General features: G+C 47.6%; 4 protein-coding genes across 4 annotated transcripts; 2 read left to right on the top strand and 2 right to left on the bottom strand.

Annotated features, from left to right (window-relative positions):
* Positions 1–1077: 1077 nt before the first annotated feature.
* Positions 1078–5756, bottom strand: GGS22DRAFT_182115 (insulin-induced protein-domain-containing protein; the record flags this gene model as incomplete). Its single annotated transcript, XM_047963933.1, has 4 exons — positions 1078–1512; positions 1596–2401; positions 4367–4415; positions 4449–5756. 4 exons carry the CDS (start codon positions 5754–5756, stop codon positions 1078–1080), a joined length of 2598 nt encoding a protein of 865 aa, XP_047814648.1.
* A 311-nt stretch (positions 5757–6067) lies between these two features.
* Positions 6068–11562, bottom strand: GGS22DRAFT_174274 (uncharacterized protein). Its single transcript, XM_047963055.1, has 4 exons — positions 11331–11562; positions 11114–11266; positions 7634–10991; positions 6068–7576 (listed from the first exon to the last, which is right to left on the bottom strand). Exons 1-4 carry the CDS (start codon positions 11390–11392, stop codon positions 6545–6547), a joined length of 4605 nt encoding a protein of 1534 aa, XP_047814647.1. The 5' UTR covers positions 11393–11562; the 3' UTR covers positions 6068–6544.
* Positions 11563–12010: 448 nt separating this feature from the next.
* Positions 12011–13721, top strand: GGS22DRAFT_80495 (DExH-box splicing factor binding site-domain-containing protein). Its single transcript, XM_047968146.1, has one exon. It carries the CDS (start codon positions 12297–12299, stop codon positions 13404–13406), a length of 1110 nt encoding a protein of 369 aa, XP_047814646.1. The 5' UTR covers positions 12011–12296; the 3' UTR covers positions 13407–13721.
* Positions 13722–14832: 1111 nt separating this feature from the next.
* On the top strand, positions 14833–17251 carry GGS22DRAFT_80483 (S-adenosyl-L-methionine-dependent methyltransferase). Its single transcript, XM_047968145.1, has 4 exons — positions 14833–15194; positions 15315–15801; positions 15861–16612; positions 16674–17251. Exons 1-4 carry the CDS (start codon positions 15078–15080, stop codon positions 16896–16898), a joined length of 1581 nt encoding a protein of 526 aa, XP_047814645.1. The 5' UTR covers positions 14833–15077; the 3' UTR covers positions 16899–17251.
* The last annotated feature ends 218 nt before the right edge of the window (positions 17252–17469 follow it).

Raw genomic sequence — 17469 nt, 5'->3', positions numbered from 1 at the left:
TATATTATACAGGTACGTTTATCTAGCTATATCCAGATGTTCAATACATGTATTTTTGACCTCTAATAACAACCTTGACAGCCGAAATAGGCAAGCTTGAGGTTGCTTTCGATTGACGCTACATAGACCCTGTTTACCTCTTTAGGCAATACTACATAGGTATACGCTTCTTTGTATGGTGACCATTTCATAATTGGCATATTTGATGTACTAGTATCGGGTTATCTACGAAATATAGGTATCCTTCTCGTTATCATGGAATATACATAAATTAAATGAAACCTTGAAGCTCACGACTATGTATCTACCTGCTAGGCACTTATGCGGAGCCGAGCTGGCTAGCTGGCGGAGTAACTTCATTCGGTCGGCCACTAGGTATAAATTCCATATGTAACTACCTACCTAGGTACACAATGTATGACGCGAATATAAGAGTGAAGTCTCACCACAAAAGCCTTCGATATTTATCTACCTACCACGAATAAAAAATAAGAATAATTTAGTCGAAATATGTTGCATCTGATTGTATATGCATAGTCCGCTCTTGGGACCTTTATCACAGTTAGCCAGTGGCCATCTAAATACCATGATGACATACATTGGGCAGAAACTACCAAATTCTTAGTAAACATCATCTCATTGTAGAATACAACTATGTATTCAAATATTATCCCCCCCCTAAAAAAACCACCCGTGTCCATGCCACCTCGACCTTTTCGTTCCTTTCTCTGCTATCTACATTCCTATTCCCAATAAGAGCCCTGACCTTTGAACTTCCAAATTGCGCCTATAAACCACCCCAAGATAATAGTGGTATAAAATAGTGTACGCCCCAAAGCCACTCAACTCGCCGCGAGATCCGAGTAAAGGCACAAATTAGACTAATCCAACCCAATCACTTTTGGTAGCATAATAACAGCTATTCCTTCATCGCTGAGATTTTTCCGTTTTTTTTTTCCCTTTTACAAGTATACGGTAATTTCCTCTTTGGATATTCCTTCATCGCTGTTACACATCCTCTCCCGCTATACTGCACAGTTGCATTGGGTATCACCCTAACATCTTATTATCATCTTTTCACCGCCGCTCGGCCCACCTACCCCTTGTGACTGTGCCTCGATTTAGTGCGATCCAGCGACCGATATTTCCGAAGCATACACAGCAGCAGAACAGTATACTCATCATAAAAATAACCGTACCGAACTCTTCTTGGGTGACCGTTACCCCGCCAAACGAGATAAACTCCTGTGACCGCTGCTGCTGTTGCTGGGCAAAACCGCTACTCGTATTATCGTATTGCGTATCGTACCCGGGGAATATGGAGGCTGACGGGTTCGTCGGTGTCGGTACCATATCTGGCTTTAACCCCAGCAACACCATAGCTCCGGCTATCCCAACGGTCGCCGATAGTAGGAAGCCAGGCATCGAGCGGTCAATCAGAAACCAGAGAACTGGATTCGCGAGAGCTAACGTGATCGAGACTTGCAAAGTCGAGTCCCACGGCAGTTTTCTCTGTATGCGTCATTAGCAAAATCTACCCTGATATTATAGAACAACATTGTGCTTCCTGCTATTCGAGCGAAGGGTACACTTACGATGGCGAAAGCAATTCCAACGAAAGCCCCGATACCTCTTACCGCAAGCGCCCAGTCGGTGGACGAAGCAGGCTCATTCTCCACAATGTCGCCACCCATTCCGTGGTCTGCAGCGGATTCAACGGCGACTTCGTCGCACCCAACTACTCGCTCCCATATGCCGTCGATCCACGGTAATAAGCTACCCATCACAACTGCAGATATGCCCCAGAAAGCCAAGCTTCCGAAGTTGTAGCTACCATGCCCAGTGCCTTGCCGCCTATCCCTAAGCTGGGCCACTAGCATCCCGTATAGCACGCCTAGAACGAATAGAAACAAGCCTCGTGATCCTAGGTACAATGTGCGCTGGGAAATGGAAAGCGGTTGTGGGCGTATCGCCGTATGTAGAGAGGATCGTCTCCGAGTTGGTTGCGCTCTCTCCTTCTGTAGCTCGTAGTGCGGGCTGTCGACTTTCAAACCCTTAGCGGGTGTCTCGGCACCGGTTCCCCATGGCGTACTCGGCTCATCCACGCCCAAGTAGTTGAGCTTATCCTTACTGAAGTTCGCTTGGTTGTAGATGCCCATAAGTGTCGAACCTGTTATGTCGAGCGCAGACTGGGCGCGGCTAATCGAAGCGGATTCGGGTGCGGAGCCATTGTTTCTTCGGTCGAGGAGGCGGGAGTTTAGAATATCTAGATTTAGCGAGGAGCTGTGTCCCGAATTCGTAAGAGGGGGGATGGGTTCATCTTCCGGGGGAGTAGGCTCCCTGCGATGTAAGTCGAACGGCCGGAGAGGAATGGGCCGCAGTAAGGGAGGGCCACTGTCTCCTTGAAATTCGGACATGGCAAAGACCAGGTAATACCAGATGTCAGGCGCTTTTTATAAATAGTTTATTATTTGGAAAAATCAAGTGACATAGAACGAATGGCGTAGGTTTGTAGAGCATATAAACAAGCACCGTCTATCCGAGTTGAGGTGACGCGAACGGAGAGAGGCGAGAATGGAAGATCTGGCTCTGGCTGCCGCGTGGCTAAGACAAATGATTGTATATAAGGCCAATTGGTTGGCTATAGCTGATTATAGGTTCGACGAGTATCGAAACCCTATCTAAAGGAGGGATGGGTCGTGACTGGGTCTTGTTTCACGAAACTCTGTGCATTCCGATCTGGTGGTTGGCCGACGGTTACTTGCTGCGACTAAGTGATTGTTTTGTAGATAAGCGCCAAGTCGGCAAAGAATTTAGGTTATTAGCCTCTAGAAAATATACGGTATGTGGAGGAAACACGACGGTTATATAAATTGGGCAAGACGAGGAAACGCAGTAGTACGAATGACGGGAGTATGCCTGGTGGTAAAAGTTCAAGACCGGTGGAGAGCAGAGGTTGAAGTAGGTAGAAGAAGAACAGGAAGAACCTTTCAAGGTTGAATCGCGGCGATTTGATATTAAGAGAATTGATGAGGAGCACTTGCTGCTCTGTGGACACTGGAGGTACATGGAAGGGTACATGTAGAATCTAACCTTGGAAGTATTGTAGGTATTGATTGGCAGTGACACATGCTAATTTTGGCTCCCCCGCACTTATAGAAATGCAGGTGCTCCGCGCAGTGTCCGCGTTACAGCGGAGATGCGAACCCGTAGATTTATGAATAGGTACATGTAGAGGTACTTTTTCACGTATGTATCTTCGAGTACTTTTTACCTTTTTTCATGTGTCAAGACTTGAGCTGCCTTGTTGAGCTCAGATGTCTTAGGTATGAATGTAGGTAGGTAGGTACATATATGTATAAGTCGGCAAGACAGCTAATACCGAATGCAGCCGTCTATCACATCTATATGCACTTACATTAATTAGGCTTGCTGTTTTCCCCTCGTGATATACCAATATAATACCTGATCTGTTTTGTTACTCCAAAAGCTACATGAAAAAACATTCAATGTTATCCAGATACGACTGTAGAATTCGATGTTAGCTACCTATTCGCTGCTGACACTGCTGACTTTCAGCAACCCGCCTAGTGGACTGTTGGGGAAGACTTTTACCTGGTCTTAGCTTTCTTAGCTCTCTTAGCTCCCCTAGTCTAGACTAGAACGGCAAGGGGCATCAGGGCATTTCTCTCGTTAAAATCGTTAGCGAACCCGAAGTCGAAGTTCCTGGTTCGGCTTGGAATCACATGCTCCGTCCATCGTGACACCTGGGTAGTGGGCGTGTACATACTGTAACACCTGCAGCAAAAAAATTAGACCCGCTGGTTGGCCGGCTGATCTGCCGGCTGCTCCGTATTGTCCTTCAATGCATGGATGGTGCCTTTCTTTTGTGACACCATCGTACATTTTCTTATTCGCAAATCGTTCCCATGCGGACATCAAGTCTTGTCGCGGCATTGGACGCATACTTAGTATTTCCCGACCCGAGATACGGTGTATGGGTATTATGTGATGCCCATTCATGCCGCATTGGTTCGCCGACTTGTACGACTTTTGCATTTTATGCTGTATGACATACTATACTATGCGTACTGGTTTCATGTTTAAGCCGAAAGTATCCAAGCTGCCAAGTATCCAAGTATCGTGACCTACGAATACCCGCACGTGCTATGAACATAACCCACATTGATATATGGATACGTGTCGTCCGTCGCCTATCGTTCGTTTGAGACTTTGACTATCGTCATTTCTGCCATTTCTCGACCTCTAGCTACTTAAGCTCATAAATCTCATCAGTCCTCATCGTTCTCGTCATCGTCTTCCTCTTCGATCGCATCTTCCAAATCATCCTCGCTATCCTCTACACCTTCTGGTCGGGGTATCATTGTAAACGCCTCCACACACGTTATCCTGTTCTGAGTCTCGTAGGTGCCCAATAACTTGCCTACGGTCGGTGCGATCTTCGATTTCCTCGCCTTCTTCAACTTTGCTACGGCGACCTTGAAGATGCGGATCTTGCCATCGCTGCTACCGGCCGCTATAACTAAGTCGTCCTCCCCGCCTTTCCCGGACATCCTGTTTATGGAGAAATCTTTGATTCGTCCCGAGACCCCAGCGTCTTTTCCGCCAACTTGCGCGATCAATTTCGCCATTGGTAGTGATGTTTTCCCTTTTCCCTCCGTAGATTTACTCGGTGTCAAATCTTCACTTCTTGTAGATAAGAATAGGATCTTCCCGTCTTCCGTCGATACGGCTAACAGTGACGAGTCATTTGCCGCGTCTATCGTAACGTAGTTGATTTCGTGTATCTTGCTCTTCGGTTCTGGCATGACCCTACACTTCGGTGTGCTATCCATGCCGAACACGAGGGCATCTCTATCGAATCCGACACAAAATTCGTCACCGTCTTCGGTGTTGCCCCATACCACTTTCCTACCCTCTCCCGAGGAATGTTTCCCTTCTCCCACATCTTGTAGCATATCCCGGCTGAAATTGAGTACGCCGGCCTTCTTCGCCGTCATTAAGTTCCATAATCGCATACATCGCTCGCCTCTGCTAACGCTGATCATGAGTTTCATGCTCGGATGAACGGCGAAATCATTAACGCCGGCGGGCGTGGCACCCAGTGGCGCCGTGTCGCCGCTCGGCCGACCCTGGGGTTTTGGTATGGGAGTCTTGATAGATGAAAGTAAAGACCAATCTCTGGTCCTAGTAACGGCTATAGTAGAATCTTCAGAGGCCGAAATGAGCTTGGATTTTGTGGGGAAGGATAACTTCGTAACCGTAGAGGAATGATGTAGTAGTGTGCCTATCTCTCGATTTTTCGGGTTCTCTAGGATCTTTCTAGGTGCGACGGACGACAAGGCATCTTGATGCTTGCGGCTGGGTGGATGCGCCGAGATGTTATATACGTTAATTCGTTCATCGCTGCTGCCCGAAGCCAGCATGACTTTCTGTAGTTTGCCATGCTCCGGAGCTGAAGGGGGTGATAGAGCTAGGCATCGTATCGCCGAGTTATGCGCATTGAAGAGAAAGGTGTCTGCGAATTCGACTTGGTCATCAGCCGAGATCGTAGCTGTCAACCCGTGAAGAATCCTATCGTAAGATCCTGTAACGACCTGGATAGTCAATGAAGAGCTTTCTACGGGTGCGGTCGATAATTCGGATGCTTTGGCCTTTTTGGCTTTTTTTACGAGAGCTGGCTTTTTTTCTTGCGCTCCATTGGTGGCGCCATCTGTCCGCTTTCGTTTGCCCATTCTGCGACGTTATTAAGTTGACTACTTTTGCTGTGTTTCGCGGAAAAATCTACTTGGTATTAGGTAGATTCTTCGAAAGTAAAAATTGTAAGAATCATATCGATAGAAGGAAAAATAAATAAAGTGGATACATACTTGGAGCTATGTGGAGTATTTACGTATCATTGGATAAAGCTCCGGATCCCGACTTTACATACATACGTATGTACCTCCTGGTGTATGTACCTATCCATAATGTATTATGTGCTTAGGAAAAAGAGATCATCATCCATGGCACTTTCACATAAAACAGTCGCATCCAAATATTTGCCTTCTTTAAATATATTATTTTTCATACGTGAAAGCTGCCTGTGTAGCAGTATGTTGCTACCTGGAACAGCACATATCTACAAGACACGAGTCTAGACTCGTCGACCTCAATCGAGGATGATTATGGCCCCATTTTCTAGGCTAGCCTTACAGCTTTGTTAGTGTTGCGACAGATGTAATTTCCACATGCGATGTGGGTGACGAGCCATAAGATAGTTCTGACATCGGTTAGAAGCCTTCTTCCCCATGAGCCGGTGGTAAATGCGGACTATCGGGGTCAAGTAGGTCTTGTCTTATGCCAATAGAAAGCATATTCTCAAAAGAGAGAATTTGCCGACCTCCACGTGCGAGAGCCCCCTTATAAACTTGTAATCTGTCAAGGAATCTTTACGAGAGACTTTTATATCAAACAGGCAGGAATGATTTAACGAGCCACCTAGTCCTGTAGTTCCTTTGGCATGATCTATGTTGGCAGGGCCTTATTTCGGCAGCGATGGCGTAGGCGTTGCACTTCCGCTAGAGTTGCGCTGGTGTTGTTGAGTTCCCTGTTGGGCTTGTGCTTGTTGAGCCTGCGCTGCAGCTGCGGCCGCAGCCTGCTGCTGTTGCTGGGCTCGTAGGAGCTGGGCGTACTGATGTGGTCCGTTAGCGGCCGCGGCATGTCCGGACCCCCCAGCGGCGGCGTTCATCGCCGATTGCGCAAGGTTATGACCGTTGTGACGAGTGTTCAACAACTGCCTAGCCATCTCGCGAACAACATCCTGTGTCATGTTGGGATGTGTTTGCCTAATATGAGTCTCGATAGTTTGAAGTTGCGAGACGTATGTCTGATGCGTTTGTTGTGGGATTGTTGTATTCGGTCGTGGAGACCCTGCCTGGGATGTCATAGGATGGCCTGGAGCCGGAGGTGTTGACATTCCCGGCCCGTTTGCAGAGTTAAATGAAGCCATCATCGCCTGCGCCTGAGCATTGTTGAGATAGTTCTTCTGGTTTAGCCCACTCATAGCAGCGGCTCTCATGGCAGGCGGCGAGCTTTGTAAAGGCATGCTTCCACCCTGTGATGTTGGGTGAGATTGTTGTTGTGTTTGTTGTTGATGCTGATGCTGATGCTGCTGCTGCTGCTGCTGTCGTCGTATCTCGACAGAGCGGCGTTGTTGCTCCGATATTTGCTGTGCTTGCATCAATAGTTGAAGGTCAGGCTGGGTAGTAGGCATCGCCATTCGCGGTTGGCCATTTACAGACGGCATTTGCACTTGAGAGGCACCATTCATTTGCATAGGAGGAACAAGTCCACCACTCATGTGATTAGTAGTCCCGGTGCCATTCGGGGTATGCATTGACATCCGTGGACGTCCTTGGGCGTTCATCGAGATTTGACTGGGAGCATTAACGCGAGCCATGGCCGCATGAGGATGAGAGGCTGCCATCTGGGGATTGTTCTGCGAGAGCTGGTTCGCATTCTGGGCAGCTGCCATTTGAGCAACTTGTCCCTGCTGTGCTCTTTGTATAGCAGCCTAATTGCAATGATTAGTATTCTTTACTTAATGATGGGAGAAGGAGGAACTTCATACCCTGCGCTGAGCCTCGTGGCGCTGCTGCTGGGCCATCCTTTCAGCTAGTCTTTCGGCCATAGCTTGATCACGTTCGAATCGCATGATACTATACTCTCTCGGCGTTTTCGTTGGTGCTCTTGGCTGAGGCGTCTCATTCGTTTTTCTCATAGCTGCAAGTGAGGCATTATGTTGTTGCTTTTGTAAAGTCGTCTCTCGTTTCTTCGCAAGTTTTCTCATGGCATCGATCATCGTTAGGTGCTTTTGGTTGCGCCGTCGTTCGACCTTCAGTGGAACATTATATCGGCGTTTAGGCGCAGGCGTGACTGGACCGTTAGGGCCAGCCTGTTGCTGCTGTTGTGCCTGCTGCGCCTGCTGCTGCTGCTGATGCTGTCGGATAACTTGCTGGGACGCCTCAATCCTGCCTTGCCACAACTTGAAGTATTGAGTCTTCTGCATATCATGAGGGAGGCCCTCGAGCATGACCCATCGTTCAAAACATTCCCATGGTGTTCGCCTCTCAGCCCCGGAGCTGAACATGGATTTGGAGGTGAGTATGCTAGATATCAGAGACCAATTATATGAAAACTCGCGAACAAGACCTTTGAGTTCGTCATCCTCTGACTGTATCCACTGGGAAGGACTACGAGACTCGTAAAATGACTGGAAAGGCATTGTATGTTCGTTAGGTGGACGGAATTGATGGCCGGCGTGCAGCCTATCCCTGAAGCTCTTGTTTTCTGGCCGGAATAGCGCTACGTCGGCATTAAGTGGTTCCAGTCGAGGTTGGCTACCGCTGAACTGATCGAAAACTACTTCATCATCCTCATCATCCTCCTGCGCGTAATGATACCGGCTTCGCTTTTTCGGAGGCTCTGTTGGCGTGAGTTCCATTTGACCTTCCACAAACCTGCTTAGTGGCAACGCAGACCGCCTCCAAGTAGCATCGGGGTCGTATTCTGGCGCAGTAATATCAAACTTGGGCACCTCTAGAGGTGAACCGTACATTGGTAGCTGTTCGAGGAGACGATCCGCACTGGCTGATTGATGAAGTGAGAAGACTACATCATCGCTCTCTAAAGCAAAAATGGCTGAAGGAGCTATGGTATCAATGATGCCCTCATGAGGCTCATCGTCCGGCTCCATGGGCGAATCTGATTCGGCCGATGGAATAAGATCTGGTGTAGGCTGATTCTCTGGATCCTGTACGTGATTAAAGGGGGCCGTGGTATCTCTGGGATCCACCGAGACGAGCGGAGGAATTACAGCATTCACCTGCATGGCCTTGCGGTCGTCTATCGAAGAAGAAACCCATTCGGCACAGGCGTAAGCAAGATTTTGAGCAGCTGCCATCTTCCATTTTCGTTCTTCGCGGAAATCGGTCCTCATCCATTTCATCTCCTTGAGCAAAACATCCCAATGACAAGGTTGGCGCGTGGGCTCCGGACAACGCTTTGGTTGGCGCAGAGACCACTTGTTGTGATGCTGCAAGTGATAAACTCTCTTAAGGACTTTACAAGCTTGGTTATCAAAGATATGCGTATATGAATCCGGAGTGGACAACGTTTTGTGGGCCTGGTGCAAGATCTGATCCAGAGGTCTCATCCACTTCGAGTTCGAAGTAAAAGCCTGCACGAATAGAGGAGTGAAATAATCATCGCTAGCCATCTGGCCAGCCCCCGAACGGCTCTGGACTAGAGCTTTGCCCGAATCCATAGCGCCCTTTGACTGCTTACCGAAGACGACCATGGACCGGTTGCCCTTCCCCTTAAGTTTGGCCTTCTGGCTCTTTGAACGCTTCTTCGAGAATCGTGAGCTTGGAACTACTGAGGTGGTACGGCTAGATTCGGCATCACCCAATAATTTTGGTGGTTCACTGAGAATCTCAGACACTGGCTTCTGACGAGCGACTCCTGTAGGACTACTCGTTCGCCTACGATCTGATCGAATTTGTATTGGCGAGCGGCGGATATCCTGGGTAATCTGTGTTTCCCGAGATTCTTTTACTTCTGTGGGAGTTTCAGGTATGGCTCGAGAAGGATCAGTGGACGCCACAGACGCCACAGAAGCCACCGAACTTTCCTTCTGCACGGTTTCGCTCTTAGTAGAACTTTGAACAACATCGCCGTTGAGGTTGGGAATTCTTCTCTGGAAATCGGAATTAACCTGTTGTTGATCGCTCCTTACATGTGGCATCACAGGACCACGGAGGTTATCGTTAGCAGGCAGCGGAAGCTGTGGAAGCTGTGGAATCAGTGGAATCAGTGGGATCTGTGGAATCTGTTGCAGGCTAGTAGGGATATTACTCGGACGCTGTTGAGCGTCTGCTGTTACAGTATTTTCGGGCGTGGAAACGCATACTGGAGATGTGGATGTCTTTGGTGGGTGAGTCGGCGTATCTACTTTGGCATTGGTTTCCCTACTGCCATTAATTGGCGCCTTTACTGCATTATTCGTTGGTTGCGATATCGATTGCATTCTGACCTTATCCACTGGAATGCTTTCGGATGTTCCAGCCACGACTGGTCCAGAAAGCGTTCCATTCTGCGAACTTTGTCTTATCGACGCCATGTCTTTCATTCCCATCGAATTAGTCTCGCTGCTGGCCGCAAATGGCACCACCTCGCCATTCGAGCTCTTAGTAGTTATCACATTGGGGGTGGCTAACGTGTCCACGGTATTAGTAGATAATGATGAGACACCATCAATAGTACGGCTTGTATCTGGTAGAGGGATTGGTTGCATCCCAGAAATAACCCCCGCGGGCTTGACCGGTGTTACGTCAAGTTCCATGGGCTCCCCTTCGCGTAGATCTTTTCGCGCCGCATTTTCGGTCTCATCAACTTGGCTTGGCTGTCGTTGTTGTTCGTTGGTGAAAGGTTGACTAGCCTGCGTCTGAGATGAACTGGACGGTGCTGAGGATAGGCTCACTGGATACTTGGATGTTCCATTAGGCTGATCACCTGCAGGTAAATTCGTCTGGTTGGCGGTGGTTGTAGATTGAGATTGCTGGGATTGGTCATTCACCATGGCAAGTACGGCTGGTGTATCCGTCCGGGTAGCTTGATTTGCAAGCTGAGCAGGATGCCATGATGCTTGGGGCGACTTCGAGATACGTTCAGAACCTGGATGGGTAGTCTGCGAGACTATAGAAAGGGTATCGGCCTTGTCATCGGTAATTCCTTGTCGTGACGGTACGGAAGGCGGCGGCAATGATACGGGTGGTCGTGAGATGGAAGTGTTATCTTTCTTTTTATTGATAGTAGGTGGATGAGTGTTCTCTGTTGAACCGAGGTCTTCTCCTAATCTAGGAAGCTGGAGGTATTCTGATCGAATTCGTGGACGTGCAGGAATATTCAACTCGTTCAGTTTCCTTCCTCTAAATTGAATATTAGCAAATTAAAAAAAACCTTCCAGTCGTGAATTCCCAAGAACATTCTACAACGCGATCAACGCGACTTGATGCTCCCTAATATTTTGTAAGGGTAATTATAAACATACTGTAATATATCGGACCCTTCAAGAAAATGCGATTCGGCAGGGTTAGCCGGCGGCGCGTCTGGGTCGGCGAAGCTTCGTTGAGGGAGGCCATCCGTACTTGTAGCGACGGCATACAAAACACATAACTTCCTCTTCCTTGACCGTGCGATCGCACTAAAAATATTTATATCGTCAGAGTCGGATCAATTAGCTCTATTTCATCGATATAATTACTCACCTGCATTCTGCTCGCTTTGACTGCAGAAGCTTGGTGCGGTCGCCGGGTACGACCTCAGTCATAGCATCGACCACCGCGACATCCGTTTTACGTAAAAACGGATGTCTCTCTAGTCTTAATGAGGTTATTCGGGATGAAATTAGTGTTTATTAATGATGGAATCGATGGCGTTGTGGTGCACTAATTGAATTTCCTCGTCGTCTTCGTGAATGGGAAGGCGTATTAATTTTTTAATCTTTCCCTTAGGGACGACGTCTACCACTATACAGGGTATACAGGTAGTGAATAAGGGTGCCTGACAGGCTTGGTAGGGACGAACGCACAGTACAGTTATGAGTAGTTACTACCTAAAACTTCTAGTGTAGGTGCCTAGGTACTGTACGTCTTAGGTGGCCTGGGCGATTGCCAGCCGGGTTCCAGCTTCCACTACTAAGGACCAAGGGACAACGCCGAGCGCTGTCTACGGTGTACCAACATTATGTAATCCACGCAAAAGTCGTAGGTACCTATTTGCCCCTCCTTCCAGTCAGCTTTTTGATTGGAAGAGGAGTTGGATTGATCCTATCTGCACGTATTCATACTTGGGCAAGAGATACATGTAGGTAGTAGTAGGTATGCATTAAAATCATAACATGGCTGGAAGATTTAGTAGGACGTTGGAAAGTTCTTATCGTTCCAAAGCTGTTTGAATTTGATGACTTCCTAAAGTTTTAACGTTCTAAAGAACCTAGCATCCCGGCATCATTGTGAACCTTATCAAGCCCCATCGTCCCACTATTTATGGATGCACAGCCACATCTCCAAACAGATTGCTCTTGCCTTCTGGTAAATAGAACTTCTATTCCGGAGCCTTAAGCTATACCACCTAGTAGTTCATCGAATCTTTACTGCTGCCTAATCTCAGAACATCGACATTAAACGGCTCTGTTTTCGGTAGCTAGGGTTTCCAGTTTATTAACTGCGAAGATGTCTAACCCAGCTCAACGAATAGCGATAAAATTTGGCGCCTCGTCCTCGTCCTCGTCCAAGCCGACCAACGGATCAAAAAGACAGACTCGCGCGCAACCATCTTCGGCATTAGGTAAACGCCACCGGGCCCAACCACACAACCAGAATTTTGATTCACATTCTGATTCGGAAAGTGGCGAAGAAGCCGGTGCTAGACATGAGGCTATAACGACTTTTGGCGGAGAATCGTCTGATTCAGATAATTCCGAGGCTAAGAGACAGAGGGTAGGAACAGATAAGTCTAGGCGCGGCATCGTGCCCTATGTTATCTCTGGTCATCAAGATCGCGACTGGAAGAAGGAGTTAAAAGCTCGGACCCAGCCCCGGGGGGTGAAGGAAGCGCGATCTAGCGACCTCAAAGAGACAGTGCCAGCCGACCAAGACAGTCAGATTAAGTGGGGTCTGAATAATACGGCGAAGAAGCCAATATCTAGCGATGCCGAACAATTTGACGACAGTCATTTGAAACGGGAGAAATCTGCGTCATCTGAATCGCAGAAAACCTCTCGAGATGCGGGCCTCAATATTTCGCAGAGCGACGATAACGATGCCATGGATGCTCTTCTCGGGAAAAAGCGAAAGTCTGCCAAAGACCTTATCATCGAAGCACATAATACTCCCGAAGCCCCTTCCGAGATCGATGTATACCGTCGCCGAATGGAGGAGGCGGCAGAAGTGTCGACTGTCGAAGAGTATGGTCAGATACCTGAAGGGGAATTTGGAATTGCTATGCTTCGCGGCATGGGTTGGAATGGCGAACAGCGCGGCAACAAGCCCAAGGAAGTCAAGAAACGACCTAATTTGTTAGGTCTTGGCGCGAAGGTTGACGAAGAAATCAGGAAGGGGGAACTAGCTCAGAAACATGGGCATCGTGAACGAAAGCCCCGTCTAGATGAGTATAGGAGGGACAAGGAAAAGGAAAGACGAGACCGCGAATCGCGTCACGGTAACAGCTACAAGTCCGAGCGTGAGCGCGAACGACAAGATCGCGATTATAATACCAGTTCTAGTCGTCACGACCGAGACCGGACCAGTCACAGGTATTCCGACCGAGGCCCCAGGCGTTAATATCTTGATTTGTGTTCGATCAACTTTGATAGCTATATGCGCCATCTCGTTGCCGTCTTGCTACAACAAGCTATGTTGGCCATTTTGGGGCGAGTCATTGCGCAATTTAGAATCCACAACCTCCCGAGTTCTATGTGTTTGCTCAATTCGAGCCACACTGAATGAAATCAAGTAGAGCAGCATGGTTTACGGCTCTAGGGCTCGAGGTGGAATGTGTCAGGATAAAGCCCTCTCAGGAGTTCTTGCCTGCGTGGCCATTCGCATGTAAGTTACCTTGCTGGAGAATATGGATTGTAGCTATTATCAATGCAATGCCTTTAGTATCTGGTGTCAGAATTGATGCTAACCTTCGGTCATTAGACTTATTTAAACGAAGGAGTCATTAACAGTTTGTGACACGTTAATCTTGTCTAAATCCATATTTCCCAAGTGAGGCGTTAAGGATAGCTAACTACCAGTTTAGCCCAAGCCGCACTACGCCTAAAACGATGTTGTTCGTCTTCGATAATCTTGCGAGATATCTTCTATGTGGGCGGCCTTTGCGCTTCTGCGCTCTGTTACGGCTGAAATCTCGCTTGAAGTAGTTGTTTCAGCGAAAAGTAGTATCGGCGTCGCTCCCAACGCCTATGTCCATACCGCCAACGAAATTCCATACCTATCAACAGTTGAGGTCGGTATTGTGCAGCGGTATTCCACTATATCTCTCCACATGTACTTACCTGGGTAGTGTGCATGTGTACAGGTAGCTAGGACCTATCTGTCATTTTAATAAGCTACCTACCTATCTACCTCCCTAGTAGTCTCTAGAGCAACAAACATCGAAGCTCATATCTCGGGGTAATCATTGGAGGGAACTTGGTTATAATAATAACAATATTGTCCCCTTGGACTTTAGTCATATAGCTTCATCATTTCAAATTTTGTTGACAGATCTCGTTGATTAGGATGGTCTTCTTGCCAAGGCATTAGGTATATATGAGGTGGGTTATATTAACAATTTATCACCCGTTTCTGGGGTCTTTGCGTCGATATAGACAGTTAGAAGACATGGATCTTTGACTTGGTACTGTATCTGAGATGCTCTGAGATTTTCCGAGATGCTTTGAGATGTCATTATTAATGTTTCCTTTTTTAAAAAAGGGAAAACAAAAAATACCACCAAAAAATCAACTAAACTTCTCGTCCTCCGCGGACTCCGTATATGATTCTCTCTACAATACTAAGCACGTATACTACGTATGTCCCATATCCATAATCAAGTGAAGGGTTTACTCCTATTCGTCTCCCTCGGGATGTTAACACGTGCCGAATTGTAGGTATTTGTAGGTGCCTGAACGCTAGTGAGGTGGGGGTTTAGCTTTAGACCCACCGTGATTACGACGGAACGGCACATTCTAACCCCCTAGCTTAAGGGTCCCAGCCACTCATAGAAGCCAATTGAAAGAAAGTTTGGAGGGATTATCGAATTTGGAGAAGCAGAAGAGCGGCGGTCTGTGAAAGTGGGAAACTTTTGGAAACTTACCTAAAGGAACTTAACCCCCTCGAGGGCAAGACGAATCAACTATCTTCGTCCTTTTTCCCACAAATTCTTCTCCTAACACTATCTTTCACGAGACAAAGAGAAGTTTGCTGCAAAGTCTGTTTTATCAGAGCTTTGCAAGAAACTTCACTATGTCGAAGCCTCATAGTGTTAACGGGAGCGAGTCCGAGTTCGAATTCATCGAAACTCCTAAAGCTCCGACTCCCACATTCGAGAAGTTTGAGGAGTGCGGTGTACGAACTACTTCGGTAAGTTGAGCCACCGCCTTCGTCTACCATTCGATTCCTCTGCTCTGCTCTTCTCTGCTCTACCCAGCTTCGATTTAATTTGCTTCTAAAAAGACTTTACAGCTAACACTTCCTTTCTAGTACCCTTCTATCAAGAATGCCCCTCTCCCCGCGGATGCCGCTGGAGGCGAAACCTTCTCCAATGTCCTTCTCTTCTCCCTAATGGGCGGTGTCCCGCTTTACCTCTCATGGAAAGTCGGCGGCGGTTTGAAGACCACGATATTCTTCGCGCTGTTCACGAGTATTCCCATCTTGGCTGGTTTCTGGCTTACTGTCTCCGCTATAAGCCCCCGAAAGAACGAGAAGGCCAAATATCCCGGAAGACCGGTCGAGCACTACCTTACTTTCAAGAGGCAATCTGACAAGACCAAGTATCACGGAAGAAACAAGATTCCCATGGAAACCTTTTATGAGATGTACTTCGACGGAGACGTCGACTTCAATGGTGATTGCCTTGAAGTTTTGGAGTACAGGCACGACTGGGCCAGCTTCCGTTTCACTTGGGGCCTTTGCAAATACTTTCTCTTCGGCATGATGCCCGAGGTTATCATGCACTCGCGAAGCCAGGGTAAGATATTATATAAGCCGATAATTATTGTGGTGAATTGCTTGACTAACATGATGAAGATGAGGAACAAGTCCGTGACCACTACGACCGTGGTGATGATTTCTACGGCTGGTTCTTGGGTCCCCGCATGATCTACACTTCTGGCGTCATTTCAGACATCAACACGGAGGAGAGTCTAGAACAGCTTCAGGACAACAAGCTCGCGATTGTTTGCGAAAAGATTGATCTACAGGAAGGCGAAAAGATGCTCGACATTGGCTGCGGCTGGGGCACTCTAGCACGATTTGCCAGTGTTAACTACGGCGCCCGCGTCACTGGTATCACTCTTGGTCGCAACCAGACTGCCTGGGGCAACAAGGCTCTACGCAATGTCAATATCCCCGAAGAGCAAAGCAAGATTCTCTGCATGGATTACCGTGATATTCCCGTACCGGAGGGTGGATATAAAAAGATCACCTGTCTCGAGATGGCTGAGCACGTCGGTGTGCGTAAGTATGGCACTTTCTTGAAGCAGGTCTACGATATGCTCGATGACGATGGTATATTCTTCCTACAGATCGCCGGTCTTCGAAAGCCGTGGCAGTACGAGGATCTTATCTGGGGTCTTTTCATGAACAAATATGTCTTCCCTGGCGCTGACGCATCGACTCCGCTGGACTTTTTCGTCAGTGGACTCGAGGGTGCCGGATTTGAAGTTAAGGGTGTGGATACGATCGGTGTGCATTATTCAGCAACTCTATGGCGCTGGTATAGAAACTGGTTGGCCAACCGAGAGAAAGTCGTGGCCAAGTACGGAAAGCGGTGGTTCCGCGTAAGTCCTCACATATGATTTAATGAGATTTGTGGATCAGACTACTAACGAAACACATCAGATCTGGGAATACTTCCTTGCCGCTTCTACCATCGCTTCTCGACAGGGAACTGCTACTTGCTATCAGATCGTCTTGGTCAAGAACATTAACTCGACCCACCGTATCGAGGGCATCGCAACTCAGTATGCCTTATCTGGGGCCCTTAACACAGCTGCTCATAAGATAGACTTCAAGGCATGGGCTAAGAAGAATGCCGACCAGTTCCCTACCTCGACAGTCCAGTAAGGCATAGGAAACTCGATTATAGGGGTCTACGATTAGATAAATGAGCCAACCGCCCACAAAGACACTACTGCTAAAGTTTTTGTCCTTCCGGGTGGATCTCAGTCAGATACCTTGACCATGCCTTATGAGGAGGTTGATAACTACATGAGTGGTTGTCTGGCTAGGTGGATGAGAGGAGTGGTGTGCGGATGTTAATTTCGTGTAATGGAGGGTGGAAGGGTGGGAAAATGTAATGGTTGTGAAGACGACAAGTATAAAGTGAATAGATGCATTATCGATTTGAAAATGTATGAACATCCATTTCATCTAGATTGGACATACTTGATTGTTAATTGATCATTATGCACTCATGATCCGACAATGTGTATGTACTTTGTACGTACTTATGGATTATAACGTATGTGAGCTACCCAGTACATAGTGCCAACTGGGTAGTATCGTGTGTGATGAATATACGGAGAATTTGGAAAGTTGACACAATTATAGCAGTAAATCATAGTGGGATCTGGATGGGTAATGCACGTCAGCACGTGAGGCAGCCACTGAGTTTCTAATTGTTCTCAATATCTCC

The sequence above is a fragment of the Annulohypoxylon maeteangense genome (genome assembly GCF_022496945.1).
Source record: "Annulohypoxylon maeteangense strain CBS 123835 unplaced genomic scaffold GGS22scaffold_23, whole genome shotgun sequence".
NCBI classification, from domain to species: Eukaryota; Fungi; Ascomycota; class Sordariomycetes; order Xylariales; family Hypoxylaceae; genus Annulohypoxylon; species Annulohypoxylon maeteangense.
This window is presented reverse-complemented; position numbering and strand designations above follow the sequence as displayed.

Coding starts and splice junctions, on each gene's coding strand:
- GGS22DRAFT_174274 (XM_047963055.1), bottom strand. CDS start 11,392: ATGACTGAGGTCGTACCCGGCGACCGCACCAAGCTTCTGCAGTCAAAG. Junction 11,267..11,330: donor TCAAAGCGAGCAGAATGCAG/GTGAGTAATTAT, acceptor AAATATTTTTAG/TGCGATCGCACGGTCAAGGA. Junction 10,992..11,113: donor GAAGGGTCCGATATATTACA/GTATGTTTATAA, acceptor TATTCAATTTAG/AGGAAGGAAACTGAACGAGT.
- GGS22DRAFT_80483 (XM_047968145.1), top strand. CDS start 15,078: ATGTCGAAGCCTCATAGTGTTAACGGGAGCGAGTCCGAGTTCGAATTC. Junction 15,195..15,314: donor GCGGTGTACGAACTACTTCG/GTAAGTTGAGCC, acceptor CTTCCTTTCTAG/TACCCTTCTATCAAGAATGC. Junction 16,613..16,673: donor ACGGAAAGCGGTGGTTCCGC/GTAAGTCCTCAC, acceptor GAAACACATCAG/ATCTGGGAATACTTCCTTGC.
- GGS22DRAFT_80495 (XM_047968146.1), top strand. CDS start 12,297: ATGTCTAACCCAGCTCAACGAATAGCGATAAAATTTGGCGCCTCGTCC.